Source organism: Pararge aegeria, chromosome 4, assembly GCF_905163445.1.
Source record: "Pararge aegeria chromosome 4, ilParAegt1.1, whole genome shotgun sequence".
Classification (NCBI taxonomy): domain Eukaryota; kingdom Metazoa; phylum Arthropoda; class Insecta; order Lepidoptera; family Nymphalidae; genus Pararge; species Pararge aegeria.
In genome coordinates this window covers 4,213,056-4,234,698 of record NC_053183.1, presented here as the reverse complement: position 1 = coordinate 4,234,698, position 21,643 = coordinate 4,213,056, and the positions used below count along the sequence as shown (strand labels likewise).

Genomic DNA, 21,643 nt, shown 5'->3' with positions numbered 1-21,643 from the left:
TAATAAAAAATAAACATTTTTAAACCGATTACCAAAACGAGCTTCCATGCGGCAATCGGTTAAGAATACATTAAATTTGCGTACATTAACTTATAGGAAAGAAGAAAGTAGGTAAAGTATAAAAGTTTATTTACCCTTAACAAGGTTAATATCGTTCTCTAGAACCATTTAAACCAAATAAACGTTATAAAACCCCACTGTATACTAAGTTGCTGTTCTTAAGGCGTCTCGATCCGAAGTCTGATCTAATAAAGGTCTTCCCCTAAACTAATACCAGGCAATTATAGAATTAAGGTTGACAAATTTGAATTCGAAATATTCCCTGCAACGTAAGACATTTTTGAAATACTACGGCTGTACCGTAAGTGCTATTTGCTGTTTTTTTTTTAAATGGATGATATAGAGTTTCATTTTTAAACTAATACTGTACACAGAGGAGAAGCTGGGTACTCAACTTAAATAATTAAATTTCCTCTCGCTGGACTGAAAGCATTTTACGCTGAAACCTTTTTAGCTGCATTTCTCATTACCTGACATTAGGAATAAGTTTAAAACGTTTTATACGTAGCAGCGGAGTAACAAAGTGTAACAAAAGTAATTAAGTTGTAAGTAAATACTTACAACTTAATTACTTGCTATTTTAATGCAAAAATCCTACTCCTTAAGCCCCTACTAACGTTATAAATATGACAGTATTTTTTGAATTTTCTTACTTTCACGCAGCAACGGCCACGTGATTAAGCGTTTGTATGGGTTTAATAAGATTGCTATACAAGTCAGCCCGCTACCATTTTAGACTTTCTCATCACTTTACATGAAAGGCTAGTAGAGAAACAAACAATAAATTTTTGTACTATAATTATTAAGAGTAATATTTAAAGGTCACATTTACGAGAGAAAAGGAGAAACAGGGCTCCGCATTATACATTGTATGTCTAACCAAGGTTGATAGATATTCATATTCTTGACCATATTTCTGACTAAATGGTTGGCCGCTTTACACGATTCATTAGAGTTTTGATGTCAAAGTTACCACAAACGAGAATAAGAAGTATATTCTTAGTTATTGTTTCGAATTTTGGTAAAATAATAGTTATTTATGCAACTGTTGTATAATAAGGGTTATTAAAATACTAATGTGACTTTATTAATAATAATATCACATGAGTGTTTTTATACCTTTATAACAACAATTTTATCTACTCACATAATATCTTTAAAAAAATATAAACAGTTAGCTTACTGCTAAAATTAGAACAGCCAGTCCTAGTAACCAAATAACATCAATTACTGAGTATATACAAATAAACTAAGTATTTATGAAAGAATGTAACTATTGTAGTTGTAATAAACATTATGAATTGTGCAATTATTAAAATTAAAAAAAATATTATGTTCTTTGTTGAAGGGCTCGAACCCGATGTACTTGGCGTGTGTATGTAAAATTTATATTTACCGATTCTCAATTCAATTTTATTTGTATGGAATTCGAAAAATATAAATATAACTAACTAATAATATATAAAGAATATCTGGCGGTGTGCTGTTAAAACTCGAATTGTTATTTTTTTGTGAATAAAACAATTCAATTTTCGAGGAAACTACTTTTTTATAACGGTGCGCGGCTATATGTTACTCGCGTGAATGACAATGTTCTTTTTTTGAAATTCATACAGACACTTCGCATGAGCGGTAAGAATGTGGCTGTCTGTTGAGAAACCCCTGCGCAGAAGGGATCGAAAAAAAAGGAGTGATATTATGAAATTCAGTACAACATTATATCATCCGTTTAGATAATATTATGGTTATTAGAATGTTGGCATTTATGGAAAGTATGGTTATTAGTTGTTTTAATGGTGGCAATAAGCTAACTGTTTCAGAACCTGTTATAGAGAATTTAAAGCATGGGAGTAGATAAAAAATACCAAGTATATATTCTGTAGACATTGCCGAGTATTGTGGTGGTTTAAAAAAAATACTTATAGCTATTGACATTTCTTCCAACTTTACCTACTGTAAAAACACATTAATAAAAATATAAAATTTAATATGAGTCTTAAAAAAAACCTGCAAAAACAAAATTTGCTAATTCCTACGTTTCATGCTGTTGTCAAATGCGGTTACGGCACAATCTGAATAAGATGTACATTCATGCACGTTAATTTTATTACTTCTTAAGATACCGCGCAGACAATGTTGGTAGTTCTCAGTACAAAGTAATGTAGTTTATTTTGATACCCCTCGGGAAGAAAGCATTTATACACTGCATTTCACGTGGACAGGATTTCTGCATTTCACTTTACTTGAAATGAGATTTCTCTGGGAGTTCTCGTAAACTTGATTGACTGAATGAAACTTTTATTCCCTCACGGACAGCGTATTACAACTGTGGAATAACTAGAGAATTTTGAGCAGGTAAATCATAATTTGGTCTTAGACTTTGGAACTAAATGGGCTTTTAATAATTTTTTTTATTTCGTAATACAGCTTGATGAGGTCCAGTCTGTTTGTATCGACTCTACTACCGGTTCGGAAGGCAGATTCTTCTAATGAGAAGCTGGCAAGAAACTCAGCAGGTTTTTTATATTAAACATTCTCCTAATTTCTGGCTTTCGGCTATGATTTATATTATAATAGCTAATATTAATTCGACTGTGAGATAGTGATAGCAAAAAATAAACCTGGCTAAGTTTGTTGTGGGCTCTTCTTAGATCAGATCTTCTTAGATCTCCTAGCTTTAGTTTCAAGTTAACGAAGTCAGTTATCACCATCACCTAACATTAGTGGTAACATGCTATATGTATAAACGCTTCATGTGCCTGTGATTTAAAAATGTTGTTTTTCATGTAGACCTTCTACATGAAAAACAACATTTTTGAATTTGAATAACGGTTCAAAATCGTCCTGTCCGTTATGGTGCCCACACAGTCAATATTATTGATAATATAAATATTAACAATATTTCTTTCAATAGGCAGTTTAATACTTCAAAACACATAGGCAATATTATTATAAATATGCAGAATATTGTCAATATAATAATATTGACATGTGTGAATTAAAACAGTGCGATTGGAAAAGTCGGGTGATAAACACACGTACAGAAGAATTATATTGTATATTATTTTATTTTTAAATTCCGATCTATGCAGCTGCTAAACGATATTTGCAGTGCAACGTCTGTAATAGGTGCGAATTCTCAAACTCCTGACAGTTATTTCAAACGCCCTAATGTTAGCGTTTTAGCAAATATTTTTTTTCAAAATTCGTTTATTTCAAGTAGGCCCAATTTGTATTTGTAGCACCTTTGTTACGTCAAGTCAGTCATTTTATAGTGACTCTACCACGAAAGGAAGGCCGATTCCACCGAGTTATAAATTAATAAATTTAAATTATAAATTTGCTCTTGTATGGAAACGAAAAATAACGAAATATAACAAATCTACATTTAGATTTTTCATGCAAAGTCAGTAATTTTTCAACACATTATAATTTGAGTCTTCTTTAAATTTAAACTGTCTCCTAACTAAAATATAAGATTTTTATTTACATCTAAATTGTCTATATTCAAACTATCAATAAGATAATTTAAATTAGCCCCCGGTGAGCATTTATTAGTCACTGAGTGATCTAGGTAACAGTCAATAATAGGACCTTCACCTAGCTTGTCTGAAATTAATGTGTGTTTTTTACACTTGATAAGTTATAATCTAAGGGTGTAGTGGCAGGAATGATACTTGCACACTATTGGCAGGTCTCTTGCTTATCACAACAATATATTATTACCTAAGTCTAGGTTAGCCGACAGCCATAGGTATATCTTGAGAACACTGACATTTATTTGCTAATGATCCCCATTAAGAATCGTCCCCAGGGTAGAAAACTTTAAAAAAAAGATTGTTAAAATCGGATAAGTCGTTCTCAAGTTACGGCGTGGCCAAGGGAAATAGGGATTCATTTTCATGTATACAGATTTGTGAATGTGAAGTTACTTTGTTTCTTTTAATTAAAAAGCTATAGGGCTCAGACAGAGGATCAGGCGAAGAAAGTGAAGTTATTTAAGTAACTATGAGACATCGCTACGTTCTATAAATATTATGCAACTACTTTTATTTAAAAAGAGACAGTGCAGCCCTTTAATAAAACTTTTTATCGAAAAATTTCATGTTATAATACAATTAATAATCTACGAAATTAAGTAACCTTACGTTGAATATGAAATTAAGTAACCTTACTGTTGTTCAAACCTTGACTCTTAAGTCTTCATAGAATCTCGAATAAAAAGATTTAAGATCTTCTGAAGCTTAATTTGTAAAATTTACTCATAAATCAAATGTAAGTAAAGTGAAAAGAAATAAATATTTTTGTCATAATACATGATGAAAGTAAAGTGAAAAGAAATAAGTCTTTTTGTCATAATACATGATGTAAGATGGGACTCTCATTCAAATATGAAAACATTTTAGAAATAACAAGAAATTTGTTAAAAGGTCTCGACTTTATTTAACCTAAAAAGTCTACATTAGTTGTCTTTACAGAAATATTAATTTAGGTATAGAGTTTTACTTGTAACAAATTTTTGGTATGTAAATGGCTCACCATCGCCTAAAGTAGTATTATTTATACAGCAGATTAGCTGTAATATACCTGTCAATAGAGCAATGCACTGCTATTTTCAAAACTGATGCCGGGTCGTACCTATAGTAAGGCGAAATCGATAAGGTCATATCAAAGAGCAAGTTGCTGATGAATTATCCTGGCTTCTTCATTATGTTTGTGCAAGTAATCGCCGTTAGCAAGATGAGAACTCCCGAAAACTATGTGCCTGAGGGAATCCCAGGGCGATGACAAGAGTGCCATCTTTCATAATGTGTTTCCGGTAGTTTCTCGTCTTGGTACCTCATCCATAATTGCACAGACAAAACCGTCGGTTTCCCCAAATAGGTCACCGATTTGTGACCAGGATACAGATGCGATTTGATCTACATCCGATCCCGACAGGACCTTGTAGAATCTGAATCTCCTTCTACGTTATCTGCGTTTTGAGCAAATAAAATATCACTTGCTTCAGATATGAAGGAAAACATCGCGAGGAAACCTGCATGCCCGAGAGTTGTAATGTTCTCAGAGAGTTGTCTTCTTCTCGTGCGGAGTCCACCAATCCGCATTGGGCCAGCGTGGTGGAATACGGCCTATACCCTTGTCACAGGTGTTTTCTTTAACATTCTCAGATCAAGCTACTATAGTAGTTTACATTACATATATTTTTCAGTAATTTCTGCTACATTGGATGTGATAATAGAGCCGAAGACAATTTGAGCGCACAAATGGGAAGCCAACGTCACCCAAATTTTAAAACCAGCAACACTGAGCCAATTATCCTGTTGTTGGTACAGGAAAAAAAAGACATTAGAATTTAACGAAATTATCTAGGCCGCGTTTGTGAAAATGATTTGTGAGTAAACAAGGCATGTCAGAATTGTTTTAATATCATTTCGGGGTAGCGATAAACTTTGTTTTAGGCTCAGAGAAAAGTTCAATACGAAATAAAAACAAGGTTTACTTTGCAAATCAAATTGTTTTTTTAATTGCTTATGTTAACTTTGCATCTGGGTCGATTTTACTTGTTATTCTGATCGTGTAACCCAATTACTATGTTATTGTTTTAAGACATATATTATAATACTTAAAAAATAACAAACACATTTTCGCATTTTTAATTGGTATACCTAAGTTAGCAATACTTTCCAAACATAATCTTCAATTTTAATTTGTAAAATGAAGTGCAGCCCCGGGAGTTTTTAAATAATATTAGCTCACTTTTATTATTAATATGTTGTGGGTAATTAATCTGGTACACATTTAAAATACGCCTGGTTAAGTACCTACGTACTTATAAAAAATAGAACTAAAAACATACAGAACCCTCATTCAGCAATTAATCCATGAAGTGCATTGTGTCCAAAAACAGTGAAAACGCCCCGCGCTCTTCTAACTTCATACCCCCGGAATATTTAGAACATTAGATAAAATAAATACTGTCAACTGCTAAATGGAATGAAGTGATTAACCGCCTTTGAAGAAACACTACTTAAGTGGAGTGGTTTTTGATGCTTCAATATAAGACCTGTACACGGTTTCTACATGTTCTTACTTCTGTGATTAATTAAACTGTTTTAATAGGTAACTCTTGGAGGAAATATCAAATTTATACATTTTGAAACTGCTAAAAAAAATTCAATCAAACAAAATGGAGTTTTTTATTCCAGGCATCTCTTTAATTTGATGCTGTAGATTGGAGAGACGTAACTATCTAAATATTATGCGCTTCACGGTGCTTCCTGCGGTAAATATGTCTGTTCACGAATTTGGAATCAAAAAACATACGTGCAGTACAGACTACACGTTTTGTTTGTCCTTCCTTCACAGCCGTATTTCTACATTTAATACAAGGGCGGTAACGGTGAAGAAAACATCGTGAGGAAACCTGCATGCCTGAGATTTCTTCATAATGTTCTTAAAGGTGTTTGGAGTCCACCAATCCGCACTGGGCCAGCGTGGTGGACTACGGCCCTAACCCCTTCTCATTGTGGGAGGAGACCCATGCCCTGCAGTGGGCCGGTAATGGGTTGATATGATGACAAGGGGTCATTGGGTGTATAAATACGAAAATTCTTCAATAAACCTCTCTTTGGATTTTGATGTTTCTGAAGGACCAAAAGTAGCCTATTTTGCAATAACGACGTCCCAAAATATATATCTATGCCAAAAGTCATGTCGATTGCTTTGTTAGATTGCAAAAAAAAGCAAACAAAATAACAAACACATTTTCGCATTTTTAATTGGTATACCTAAGTTAGCAATACTTTCCAAACATAATCTTCAATTTTAATTTGTAAAATGAAGTGCAGCCCCGTGAGTTTTTAAATAATATTATTCATAATTTGAAGGCTTTCGGTGCACCATTAGGCACATAGAAAATAAACTGTATTGTTTTTGTAAAGGCTAGGTATTAGATAACCCATAAAGTTTGACGCTTGCTATTAGAAAAAAATAAATAACATATAATATTGTTATTTATTTATTTCTATTATTTAAATTTAAATTTATCTCTTTAATATTTTAATAACTGATATACAGTTATCCCTATCCTATCCTATCCTACTAATCCTACTAATATTATAAATGTGAATGTAAGTTTGTTTGTTACGCTTTCACGCAAAAACTATTTAACCGATCCTAATAAAACTTTGTACACATATTCTTGGAAGTGTTAGAAGTAATTAATATAGGGTACTTTTTATCTCGACTTTAAGCTCGGTTCAAGAGGGAATGAAAGTGTTTGACGATTTTACACCATAACTCCGACAAATTATAAGCGATTTAAATAATTCTTTTTATACTATAGAGGTTATAATATGTGTTTAATTTGGCCCATATTTGCGGGCAACAGCTATTTAAAGTATAAAGAGATAAATTTAAATTAAAAACCTTTCAATAAAGATGATTATTATTGATTATAATAGAATAACAACAAAAGAAACACCGATTTACGCTATAAGTATGTATGTATAATTCAAGGGGCAATAGCGCAAGCATTTTGGGTACCAAGCTCATAAGTGAAAAGTTAGACGGCTTATATTTATAGTAAATATTAATTTTTGTTTGTAATTTTTATTTCCCTAAAAAAAATTACTTTTCGTTATTTTGCGAAATTATTAAAATACTTTCACACTCATGTAATAATCAGTACATACGCTTCAATTTTTTGTTGCGCAAAATATCGCATAAATCACAGATAGCTACTGATAAATAAGAATAAAATCAATCTCACCTGCCATCTGATAAAAGAAACGGCTTTTCAACGGTGGCCCGAGGCGGTGCAGGCTCCAGGTTTTCTGTAGAGAATAACGTGAAATATTAGCGAGAAAACCGCAACTGACAGTCATATATATCGCTTTATTTGTTTCATCTAGGTTTCATTCGAGCAAAGATATATTATGTTCATGAAAAATAAAATGACGTTTGCAGTTTTATTTTCTCCATTGTCCCTATATATTTATTGCAGTTTCTAAACGGAATCTTATAAAGGTTTTCTCTATGCGACAGGCATGAATTCAAAAATCATACAGCCTTGTCAGTTATTAAATTATTTTTCTGGACTCAATGTTTTTGTGTATGGATTACAGTTTGTTGCCGGCAAAAGCGGCCCGCTCTTGCCGAACGGGGGACGTCGACTACTCCAAAGACTCGGCAAGTGTACAACCTTTGTCTACCAACACGCACGTGGTAGACCGTTATAAGCCACGCTGGCCCATTGTTGGACTCCACACACCTTTCGGAACATTATAAAGAACTCACAGGCATGCAAGTTTCCTCACGATGTTTTACTTCACCGTTGAAGCAAGAGATATTGAAATTGCTCGAAACGCACATAACTTAGAACAGTAACAGGTGCGTCATGTTGGCACTAGGTTATCAGCGCTTCAATATACTTAACGGCCACGTGGTGGACCGTTGGCCACATCGCTGGGCAAATGAAGGATTTAGGTCGTAGCCTAAATAGTACTGCGAAGTTAATATTGACGATGATGATCTATAGGGTGCCACTGGCAACGCATGTTGTTTAAATTGATACACTGTACTAATTAATAATATCTAGTTACGTAAGAGAGTGTAATAAGAGCTCAGAGTAATTTATCACTGCAAACACCCATCGTGAATAGCCGAGATAATTAACTGTCGACTAATAAATTATCCATTAATCCATTCCTTGATGAATTCAATTTACCTTCTGCTGATAACGTCTGGATTAAACACCTAATGTACTCATTGGATGGTATTTTTTCGTAAATATATCATATATGATGTAATATAGTAAATAAGAATATATATACTACCTACGACATTTGGAAAGGACTTTTACTTGTTCGATTCGATTCTCACAACTGGAAAATGTTTGTGTGAAACTTGAATGTTTTTTCAGTGTCTGTGTTTATGTATATTATTCGTAAAAGTATTCATCCGTCATCTTAGTACACATAACACAAGCAACGTTACTTTGGGGCTAGAAGGCGATGTGTGTATTATCGTAGTATATTTATTTTAAAATATGTATAAAAATACAATAGACGGTGACAACTTAGTGTCACCACGACGCATCTGTTATTTTTATAAGTTATGTGAGTTTTGAGCAGTTACAATATCACTTGTTTCAAAGGTGAAGGAAAACTTCAAAGGTGAAGGAGTCCACCAATCCGCACTGGGCCAGCGTAGTGGACTACGGCCTAAACCCTTCTCCCTGTGGGAGGAGACGCGTGCCCGGTAGTGGGCCAGTAATGGGTTGATATGATGACCACAATAATGTAATACAGATGTTATTTTATTATAACCTAAAAATAACACTTTTGATTTGTAAGGACTTAATAATTTGAAGTTGTAATGACTTTGCATCATATTTAGGGTTATATGCATCATGTTACTGAATTACAAAATAATGCATAAATAACGTATATCATAAAGAATCATCGTATAAAAATATTAATTCAAATGAAGCAAATCTATTTTTCCATACAAACGAATTCAAAACATTTTAATTGTTTACTTATGACATCCTATTAAAGGTAAAATATCGACACTTTCAGTAAAAACTATGACAATGTTTGACGGCCGACTGGCGCAGTGGGCAGCGACCCTGCTTTCTGAGTCCAAGGCCGTGGGTTCGATTCCCACAACTGGAAAATGTTTGTGTGATGAGCATTAAGTGTTTTTCAGTGTCTGGGTGTTTATATGTATTTTCTAAGTATTTATGTATATATAATTCATAAAAATATTCATCAGTCATCTTAGTACCCATAACACAAGCTACGCTTACTTTGGGGCTAGGTGGCGATGTGTGTATTGTCGTAGTATATTTATTTAAGTATTTAAGTAAGTATTTAAAAAAAAAAAACAAAAATGTTTTACTCAAAAACTATTAGCGTTTTGGTTTCACAGATAGGCCTCAGAGACAGTAAATAATGTACCTGTTAAGCATCTGAAGTATTATTTCGGTTTTTATTTCATTCTATTTATATATCGGCTTTTTATTTTATTTATTTAAGAGAAGAATTAATTATTTTTATCAATTTTTGTATGGAGAACTATTAGGCTGACATTCTTTTATTATTAAGAAGAGTCCGGAATGAATAAAGAACTAGAAAAAAAGTAAATCTCACGATAATGCCAATTTATTCTGCTAGCTATTTCTGACCGTAAACAATAATAGAGAACCTAGTCTAGTCTTTTAGTCTGAAATACCTACGCTTGGTGCGTAGGTATTTCAGACTAAACAGGTTTGCGGTGGATACTGTATCTAAAAAAAGGTAACACGTTGGTAAATTATTACTACTTATTCAATATTGATAGTAGAGTTAAAAGAGGAGACATTTTTTTCCGAAAACGACGACCCAAATAAATATTTTTCTCTTTGAACTGTTCTTAGAATAACGAACAACATGCCGTGCGCCAACAAGCAATCATCTGAACCCAACCTTCCTTCCAATCAAATGAGCCAATATGGGCGTAAAAAATAATAAGGAAAAAATCACTCACCAATTTCCTCACTTTTCGCACGGCAATTCTCATCGGGCTCCAATTTGGTTTTATTTTTCAGCCTGCAATAAAAACAAGTCGAGCATTTCATTATCATCATCATATTAACCGATAGACGTCCACTGCTGGACATAGGTCATTTGACGGGAGTTCCAAATTCCTCGGAATTGCGCCGCTTGTGTCCAGCGGCTCCCCGCGACGCTATTGATGATGTCCACCTCATTGGGGGTCGACCAACGCAACGAGGCGCTTACCAGAGCGGGGCCGCCATTCCAGCACCTTGAGACCCCAACGTCCATCCGTTCTATTAGCTATGTGTTTATTTAATCTTTTGATTTTGCCTTTATATAGGTGAAAAATGAAAAATGAAAATGGATTTATGAAAATGAATTGGAAGTCGAAAACAAATAATTTGTTAACCCAGTGTTTTTTATAATTTTTATTAGTGTTTTTACCTACACGTGGAGGAATTATCAATTTTATAAATTTAAAATGCGTATAATAATTTCGGAACCGACAGGGTTTGAACCTGCGACTCTCGGGCAATCGCGGCCTGAGCGCTTTCACCAATTAAGCTACGGCTTTCCTACCGTCGATGCCGAAATTAGTATATGCATTTCATATCAGTCTTATAGCGACTTTAGCGTCATCTAGTAGGAAACGTTGCAGTTTCGATCTACTTTTTCAAAGGTCCATATTACAATGAGACACGTTTGAAACGAGAGATGACACATTGCTTTTTTATAAAAAAAAAATTATATGCATTTTAAATTTATAAAACCCAGTGTTGTTTTGATTTATCGGATTCCGACCGAAATGTTTGTATTACAGTTAATTGTTTACTGGTTCTATTATTAGATTCAGACCTGGCAACCAATTACGGATTGGGTTTCGAGACCCCTAAAAAGCCCCACGGGGAAATGCTGTAAGCACCGTGCTATTCCATTAGCAGCGCAGTATAACGACACATGTTATTCCAGAGACCATATGCTAGGCGTACCGGCCTAATACAGTTTTATCAGATATTAATGTAAATTATCGCCTGTAAACAAAACAATATTTCGCAGGGCATCATCATCATAAACACGTTATACAATGTACCGCCCTGTCTGTATTTATCAAATTAGGTGCTAAGCCTGTAATCACACCGGCAATCACGCCCTTCAGACCGGAACACGGCGGAAATAAGCATGTTTTGAATCAGAAAGGCAAAGACGACCTCGCTGGCACAACGGTGAGCGCTGTGAATTTAAGTAGGAGGCACCAGCTCCGATTCCCGGCAGAATTAATTTGGGGATTTATGATTTCTCAATTTTCTCTGGTCTGGGAGGCTTTGGCCGTGGCTAGTTACCACCCTACCGGCAAAGACGTGCTAAGAGATTTAGTGTTCTGGTGTAATGTCACGTAGAAACCGGTTAGGGGTATGCCTGCCATCCTAGACTGCATCATCACTAACCATCGTGTCAAAATTTTCCTTGTAATAAATGAATTTTAATTTTTTTTTCACAATTCAAAATTCATTTATTCCCTGTCGGGGATCGAACCCGGGACCTTCTATAATACGGGTTTGTAAGCACATGTGAAACGTCAAGTCAGTCTGATAGAAGTGTCTCTACCATTGGTTCGGAAGGCAGAATCTGCCGAGAAGAGCCGGCAAAAGCCTCAGCACAAAAAAATTTATTTATTTCAAGTAGGCCCAGTTTATAAATACTTTTGAAACGTCAAGTTAGTCTGTTTTCACCGAGAAGAGCTGGCAATAAACTCAGCAGATTGCTCTTTTTCAACACCATTTTACATTTTACCATGAAAATAATATAAAGTCAAAGTCAAAGTCAAAAATATCTTTATTCAAGTAGGCCCACAGGTGGCACTTTTTTGAACTTTTTAAGAGACATCTCCAAGATGTCAATTGGTAGTTTATTGTAGAATTGTATGCAATTTCCTTTAAACGAATTATGAATTTTATGTAACCTAGTATATTGCACTGTAAGTTTATTCTTACATAAATATAATAAATTTTCTATCTTGTGATAGTAGAGAGCGGAGTCTGCTTCAAAGCAGCCTTGTCGTTAAGAAATTCATGAATCGTATAGTAACCACGATTTATTAAATGTGTTCTAACAAATTGTTTAACCTTATGCATTAGCAGATCCAAAATTACCTTGGGAATCAGATTATAAAAGCATTTACTCAATCCCACAAAAGACTTCTGCACCTTTCGCAAACGATATGCAGATGTCCCCAATTTATGTCCCTTTCGAGTAAGGCGGTTGTTTAGACCAACTTTTCGTTTAAAAATTCATAGCAACACACTGCTTATGAATCGACTGGCACATTACACAATTCTTCCATTTCCTTTCTAAAAATGCCGCACCTACTTATCGGGACTATATCCAGAGGATCGTTTTCAGTGAGTATTTTTCTATTGCGCATCAGTTTACGTCGTCCATTTTCGTCTCTAAAAGCCGTCGTGCCAATGTCAACAAGAAACCATTGCCCCATTTTCCCTTTTTACGTTATGGTCAACACAGAGTTGTCCTACATATTATTGTTATGAATGTTTCAGTCTTTTTAGCTTAATTTAAATATTCTAGAGTGTAGTGGCTTTTGGCCTGAGATAGTCTACCGTCACTTTAGGGCAGCGAGACCAAAAATCTCTTCTTAAGTCTAATATCATCCCGCGTCCACAAGCGTCCACTGCTGAACATAGTCCTTTCCAAGAGCACTCCACCACACAGGGTTTTTCGCCTTTCTCATCCAGCCGCTTCCAGCCTTTTTAAGGTCAACTATCCAGCGGGCTGGAGGTCGTCCTACACTGCGCTTACCGATTCGCGGTCTCCACTCCAGAACGCGTTTGCCCCAACGGCCATCGGTCCTACGACAGACATGACCTGCCCACTGCCACTTCATCTTGCTTATCCTTTAAGCTATGACGGTGTCGGTTCTCCTACGGGTTTCCTCGTAGCGAATTTTGTCCTGAAGAGAGACTCTCAACACAGCTCGCTCCATAGTGAGTGCGCGACTTTGAATTTGTTGATTAAGTTGACTGTCAGTGTCCACGTTTCCGCTCCCATATGTCATTACAGGCAGGAAACACTCTTTAAAGACTTTCGTCTTTAGGCATTGCGATTAAAGATTTGATGCAGTTTTCCAAAAGCTGCCAAGCCCAGCTGGATTCTTCATAGTTCTATAATATATTACTTTTATATATATGTCAAATAACTTAAGCTTTTATTTATGCAGAGGAATTGTTATTTTGTATCGTGTTTTATGTGTTTGTCTTAATCAAATAAATTAAAAAAAAATTAAAAAAAAAAAACAATAAACGTTGTATGGCTGATAAGTATTTTATACTAGCTAATACCCGCGACTTCGTTCGCGCGGATTAAAGTTTTTTTATTACCGCGGAAACTCTCCTATTTCCCAGGATAAAAGGTAGCCTATGTTATTTTCCAAGTCCAAGGCTACATGCATGCCAAATTTCATCCAAATCCGTTCAGCCGTTTTTGCGTGACAAACATACAAGTACAGTAACAAACATCGACACTTTCACTTATATAATATTAGTAGGATTTATTAAACTATTATATTCAATTTTATTACAATTATGATTATATTTGACTATGGTATTTTATTAAATCTAGACTTACCTATAGAATTTAAAGCAATAACCTCCAATATAAAAGGTCAACAGCAAAATTAAATCACTTAGCGCGCCGGGTTAAAACGATAGCTGTAATTTATTTTACAAATGTAATAGAATTTAAAATGTAAAATGTGATTAGGACATTTTATAAAAAGCGTAATAAAGTTCGTTAAGAAAATTAAACAATAATGAATTATAGTGACTATGTACCATTGTAACTACTTCTGTGTAGTTTAAGTACCTACTACTAGTTTGTCTGGGAAGTATACAACGGGTTCCCCGGACGTCCAATAAAGCCAACGAGAGGGACATGCCGTGGTGGTTTTTAGTTCGGGTAAACGAGTCCCACATAACCTCTGTCCTGCCCAAAAGGACAGAGGTAGCCATAAAGCTTTTCCACCACGACAAGAAAAAAAAACCTACTACTAGTTCAAACATCTATACTAATATTATAAAAAGGAAAGATTTTTTTTGTTCATTTGTACCTACCAAAGTACTGGGCCGTCGCCAAAAGTAAGCTTAATTATCACAAATTAACATAGGCTATGATTTATTTTGAAAAAATTAGAAATCCTTGAGAAAATCGATATTAAGCGACAAGGCCGCCTCTTGTATTCTACTTTCTTCTTTATATTTCTGATTTTATTATATTTTTGTATATATTAATGTTGTGGGTACACAATAAAATGTAAATAATAATTATAATAATAATATAATTGCTATAGCGTAACCCAAAGTAGCTATGTTTTGATTACCTTCGTTCACTTTTGTTATTAATCGGAATTTATGGTACACTAAAAATATGTAGGTAAACTTCAATTGCATATTTGATAGTTTAAATAAGAAATTAAGAGTACATTTAAACAAAACGGTTACTTTTAGAGATATACTAAATTGAAAAATATATTTTTAAAAACTGCACCTGATCCCCTTCCTACACAGTGGCGTGCATAGCGTGCATAGAGGGTATGCAAAGGGTATGTAGATGATATAAAATGAAGAAAATCTCCACTAAGAGTTATAAATACTTAAGAGTAGGCTTTTTATAACTCCTACAATTCCTATCCTTAAGTTTTTTATTACTCGTACGGGAGATTTTCTTCATTTTATATCTGTATGCACGCCACCCTACATTTAACAGTCGTCTGAAGGACTACTTACTAACTCTCTTAGTGATGGCATTTAAAGTTGTTGCTTTGTCTATACGTGCATATGTCATGTATGTTATATATTTTAATGATATGTATATTTTGTATTTTTATATTCCGTTTATTTAATTAAATTATGTATCCATTTGTATCTATACATTTTGGTATTAATGTATATATTAAAACGCTCTTGGCACTATCCTGTTATATTATCATATTCGCTATGAATGTAGTAGTGTTTTTTGACGACCACCCTGGCGCAAAGGCGAGTGCTGTGAATTTAAGTAGGGGGCCCGGGTTCGATTCCCACCAAGCCAATTTGGGAATTTATAATTTCTGAATTATCTCTGGTCTGGTCTAGAGGGAGGTTGGCCGAGCCTAGTTACAACCCTACCGACAAAGGCGTGCCGCTAAGCGATCTAGTGTTCCGGTGCAATGTCGCGTAAAAACAGATTAGGGGTATGACTATAATACCTACACCAAGTGAGATTGCAGTCAAGGGCCAACTTGTAGTGGGATAAAAAAAATCATCTGACAAATGTCTGAGCGTGCAAAACATCGAATAACTGTCCCGAAGTTATTCCACGTTTATTCGTAACGAACGTATTTTTGTTATTTAAGATTATACGGTGTCTTGATAAACATCCGGTACGCTCGTAAATACGACATCCGCTAGTTGAAACAATGTTTTAAAGATATAGGTACCTTCATAGCGATAGGTTATCGTAACAATACAACATTATATAACGCAATAACTAGCACTAGTTCTATTTGTGCTAGTTATTGCGTTGTTAGCAGTTAGCGATTTTTTGCAGATGGAATTGTAATTGGATAGAACTTTTAAAAAACTTCGATTTTTTATTTATACTATCGATACATATAAATTTAGTTTGATATGACTGTTCTTCCAACTAATCTCAGAAACGGTTGGACGGATTTTGATGAGACTTTCACGGGCAAATAGAAGATTACACTGGGAGCAACATAAGCTTCTTTTTATTTTGGCAGTCTACCGAAATCTGAGTTAAAACACTATATGTTTCTCATGTTAGCGGTTTATATTTTAAAACTAATTTGGAAGGGTTGGTTCCTTTCAGGGCGTGGAAGTCCTCTAAAACCTACCCCAAAATAAGTGAAACAGGGAGGCTTGAATTTTGAGTTACATTGGCTTGAATTACATGAAAGTCCTGTGTTTTTGTTATGTCGTTTATAATCTGCATAGTCAGTCATCTGCATTTATAGGCATCCTATAGGTATAGCGCTTTTTCAAAACACTCCACAAATGTGTGGAGTGTTTTGTATTTTTTGTGTGTATGGATTATATTTTTAAATGATTATGTAAATAGGAGTTTATAAGAGAAGATTGTATTAATCAGTGGGTATTTACTTGCGTATCAATTTAAAAATAAAATATCTATCCAATGACTAAATACCTAGCTAAAACGAAAATTAGTACATGGCTACTACAAATGAGCTATGATCAAACGGAAGAGTTCATTCTATCAAATATATGACATCTCAAGCCATCGTGCAGTACGCACACACACACACACACACACACACACTCACACACACACACACTAAATCTAGTGGAACATATTTATAATTACTGTACGTACTGTACAGTAATTATAAACTGTACTGTACTGGCGGTGGTACATGCAGCACAGTTTTTACTATTGCAGTGCAACCCTTGCTAGTATTTTAAGTGCCATTGTAAGTGTTCCGAATAAAGATTTATTATTATTAATTCCAAACATTATATGGGTCTCATAAGAAGGCTCCGAGACACAGTAGGCAGTGGAAACAGCTCAGAATATTTGTAATTCATCAAATCAGAAATACGGAGACATAGTTACTGCGTGCTTCGAATCTTAAGTGGCAACCTCCGAGTCATGAAGCTCGGAAGACCCAGCGATGTTGGCGTCCCAAGGTGCTGGTAATATAAATAAAAATATCATCTCGCAATAGTCATATGTATGCTTGGAGTAAAAAAAAACGCAAAGCAGAAAACAGCTCTCGTCAACAAGAGTTCTCGGAATATAAGAAGCCCTAGCGAGCGTCGAAAAGAAAATCATTAAAATAAGACAATAAAAATTTCACGTCAAATAGTAACTGCTAGAAACTTAATGCGCATTCTAACATTTTAAAATCCCAAAACTGTTATTTTTGCCAAATGCTCCTCATTTCCTCCTTAACAGAAAAAAAACCCAATAACGTTCTTAACTGTTAAGTAGGCATGTTTTTGTATCGGCTAAGTACCCGTGGCTAAGAATTGACCTAAATATGTCCAGAAACACACTCGGCTTAAGTTATAAGCGAATTATACAAAAATAGTAAACCTAATGTCTAAACATTAATATTAAAGTAGAATTTGTGGATTCGATTCGGCAGTAGATTTACAATGCACTGATGAATTTTAAAACCAGAGAAGGTTTTAACTGGATTTTAAACACGTCTATTTTAAAACAAGACCACACAATATAATAAAAGCGTTTGGAGCCCTCGTTCCTATACTTTTAAGTTAACGAATATAGAACTATGGCCATCATCTCACTACTATTTACATATTATGTAATGAACACCTCGAAAGTGCCATCTATTCTCACTTGCCTATTTGTCAAAGTCAAAGTCAAAGAAAAATATTTCTTTAATTATTGCAGTCATAGTTTTTCTTTAATTTAGATATATTTTACATTAAAATTTCAAATATTTATTGGCTAAAGACTGTCATTGTCTTAATATCTTTAAAATCATCTACTTATTTAAATAAATAAATATTTGACTTGGACTTTCACTTTGACTTTAATGTATATTTATGATGATGAGCTTTACTTGTCGTTACTCGATCTTCCAGTGCAAAGATTGGGTACATCCGTCATAAAATAAGGACACACGAGCCAAGCCCTTTTAAGTTTATTAGTTACCGTAGTCACTCGGTTTACTTTTAATGTTTAACTTAAAAAAAACTATATTGTTCTTTTTATAAAATGTTAACCTTGGATCTTAAGGATTCGAACGACGATTTGATTGGTGTGGTTTTTCTTTATAATCTTGTAACTTACGCCGTGGGCATAGAAATACTCAGCGGAGTAGGATAATGTGAATTATGTACGGTATAATGCGCAAAGCGGGACATTGAGGGTAAAAGAGCCCCTTCACGTTGGATCCCACTTTCCGAAGTGTATGTGTTCGGATTAGCGACCATATTGGACTTTTGGGTACGAACATCTCATCCAGTCCAAACTTAGGGAAATGCATATAGACTGAAGCCAAAATTGCTGCACAAAAACTGCGTCACACCCTACTAGGGTTAAGTATTACCTAACTTAAGAATAAATGAATAAATTAATAAATTTTTTTACTCTTTATTTGTAGTCCACAACATGTTAAGAAAAAAAGCAGATTTGCAATAGTAATTTGAAGTCCGCTCTTTTACAGTACAAATAAAGAGTTTTAAAAATAGTGGACACAAAAGGCGGTTGCCAGTATTAGCGATTAGTCACCGAGAAATCGAATCAGAAGCTTCGAAATGGTACTTGGCAGAGCAATCGTAAACGTGACTGCAATATTCTGCAGAAGAGATCGCTAAGTAGCGATCTGTACCGTCTCTCTCTGTTTATTATACACCACAGAGAAAGTCTTACATCAAAGCTGGAAATGTCCTGGAAATCGGCATAAAATACTTTATATCCCAGAAAAGAAGCTGGGTAACGTTCACGGGGGATTTTAAAATGTAGTCTTTGTTGCGGTAACAAAGACTATGTATGTAAGAAGGCTTACAACACCTTAGAGGATTACATTATGTACTTATGTGGCAGAGACGTTCTGAAGGCTACTCTTCCAATAAAATACAGAATTTAAAAATTACATAGTTGATATTATTGTAAAATTATTATCATTAATTAACGACGATTTGATTGAGTTTGTTTTTTTTACAAATTCACATTAATATTTTGTAAACAATATATTTAATGAAACGATTTATTTTGTATGACGTTCAGAAAGTGTACAATTAGTACTTACTTTGAAATATTAATATTTGATTTAGAGTGAGTGAAGTACGCCCTATTGCCTTACGACGTTCTTGTAAAGTACATACAGATATCTGACAACTCGGGTCGGCAGGTTTTTGCTTGCGCGCCGGTGCTGTCAATGAGTATACAAAGTTAACTCACTGAAAATTCCTCAAGCGCAACCACTGCTGAGAATAACACGCACAAGGGCCTTCTCTTATCTCAATAGATCTCATATAAATCGAATGGAATTGAATTCAAGTTAAGACTAACATATAAACATTTTATAATGTTGGGTCGACCTCCCTGCGCATGTAAGCGTAAAGTTTTATGAGCGAAAGTCCCGCGTTCGATCCCCGCACGGGTTGTTTGGAAATTTATACTATGGAGGATAGTTACCACCAAAGCGACGAAGACGTGAAGCCAAGCGTTTTAGCGTTCCGGTAGGATGTCGCGTAGTAACCGATCATGGGTATAAGCTTAATATAACTGCAATAGCGCCTAACAGGTTAGGCTGTTATGGGGGATTAAACCGATTTTGGGTATAAATTTAATGTAACTGCCATAGCGCCTAACAGGTAAGAACGTTATGGGGGATTTTTATGAAAAACGTGTGTGCACACGCGTTAGAAGTTATACCTTTACCCAGTGGCGTGCACTCCATACATGCACGAAAGCACTGCATATCCTAACATTGATATATAACTCGAATAGGAGAACAATTTGTGCCGTTTTATGCAATTTTCCTGGTGTTTGCATACCCTGGTAAGAAACCCAATGCACGCCACTGCCTTTACCTAAAATCTTTTCAAAAATTTTAACTTTCGCCTTATTCTACGTTTGTAGAGCAAACAACACTATCAATCCAAAAAAGTTATTTAATACATTGAAACTTTTATTACAACGCCTTATCTAGTTATCTCATTGTCGGACAATCAAGTTTCACCCAACATTAAAATTTGAGATTTTTGTTCAATTGAATCAATTAAATCACTGGAATGAGCCCGCAGATTGACAATTGAAAGTGTACACTGTCACATCATTTGAAAAACTAAAATGTCGACTGTGGCTAACTTCAGGGTGTCGGAATTTTGTGACGGTGTGCGCGCGTATCGTGAAAATTTACTCTCGTAATCAGTTTTCCATAACGTACCAAAAGAAGTATAACTTCAAAAAAGGAGTTTTTATGGTAAAATGAACAGCGTGGTAACTATTTTTGTTCTAAAATTACGTCGCTCCATTATATTAGAACTTACGCCGTTCTCAACCAATCGTATATAATTGATTTCTATTCCGATTATACTATATATATATATATATATATATATACTAGCGTACCCAGCCCGCTTCGCCGGGCTAGATTTTGGTTTATTTTATTTAAACAATAAACTTACATCATTAAATTTTTAATTTAAGTCTCATAATATTTTAAATCATTTATTTCTCTCCGTATCATTCTCTTCTTTTCTCTTCTCGAGCGGGTGAATATCATTATCTACACCCATACACACCCAACAATAGAATATCATCATAGTAAATAAAAGCTGTATTTGACAGTTTGACAGTTCAAAAATAGGAGTGCTCCTATCGTCACCAAACTTTACAGGATTACTCTCCAGGTCAATCCGGAGATTCCCTGAAAGTTTCATTGAAATCGGTCCAGCCGTTTCGGAGCCTATACGGAACATACCCACACGCTTTCTCTTTTATATATATATAGATATATATATATATATATATATATATATATATATATATATAGTGGATATAGTAAGTGTGTAGTAGTATGAAGCTATTGTTCTTTTATGTCGCATTCAATATAGCTCTTTGAGATCGCTAATTAATTGTTAAGTTGTTTGATAAAATTCCGGAATGATCAGCAAGTAAGTGCACGAAACCTTTATGTTCTCCCGCAGAAAATAAAGGCCATCTGATAAGGGGGTTTATTGACTCTTAGCCCTTAACGGAATCAAAAAGGCTCGAGTAAAGCGATCTCTCAAGAGTTCAGCCTTCGAAGCATCCTTTATGCTTGACTTGCTGAGTTGTGATGAATCTTTAAAAGGTTTATGAGGGCGTTGAGTAAGTAGGTATTATTTATAGAAAGTCCTTGTATAAGATAAAATGTTTTCAAAAGAAAATATTGTTGGCAAAGCGAAGTCTGGGGTGCTGCACTTTCTACATCTGTCCCAAAGAATTACGATAATGCAGAAACCGTGTACTCTGCTAATATTGAAGCATCA

The 21,643-nt window shown here is 34.7% G+C and overlaps 1 protein-coding gene across 1 annotated transcript in view; it reads right to left on the bottom strand.

The window, feature by feature from the left end:
* Positions 1 to 21,643, bottom strand: part of LOC120623468 (arrestin homolog) — a 121,713-nt gene that overhangs the window by 18,588 nt on the left and 81,482 nt on the right. Inside the window, exons 7-8 of the mRNA XM_039889503.1 lie at positions 10,594 to 10,655; positions 7,835 to 7,898 (exon numbers count right to left, since the gene is read on the bottom strand). Of these exons, the coding sequence (XP_039745437.1) occupies positions 7,835 to 7,898; positions 10,594 to 10,655 (126 nt within the window). The remainder of the gene's footprint in view (positions 1 to 7,834; positions 7,899 to 10,593; positions 10,656 to 21,643) is intronic.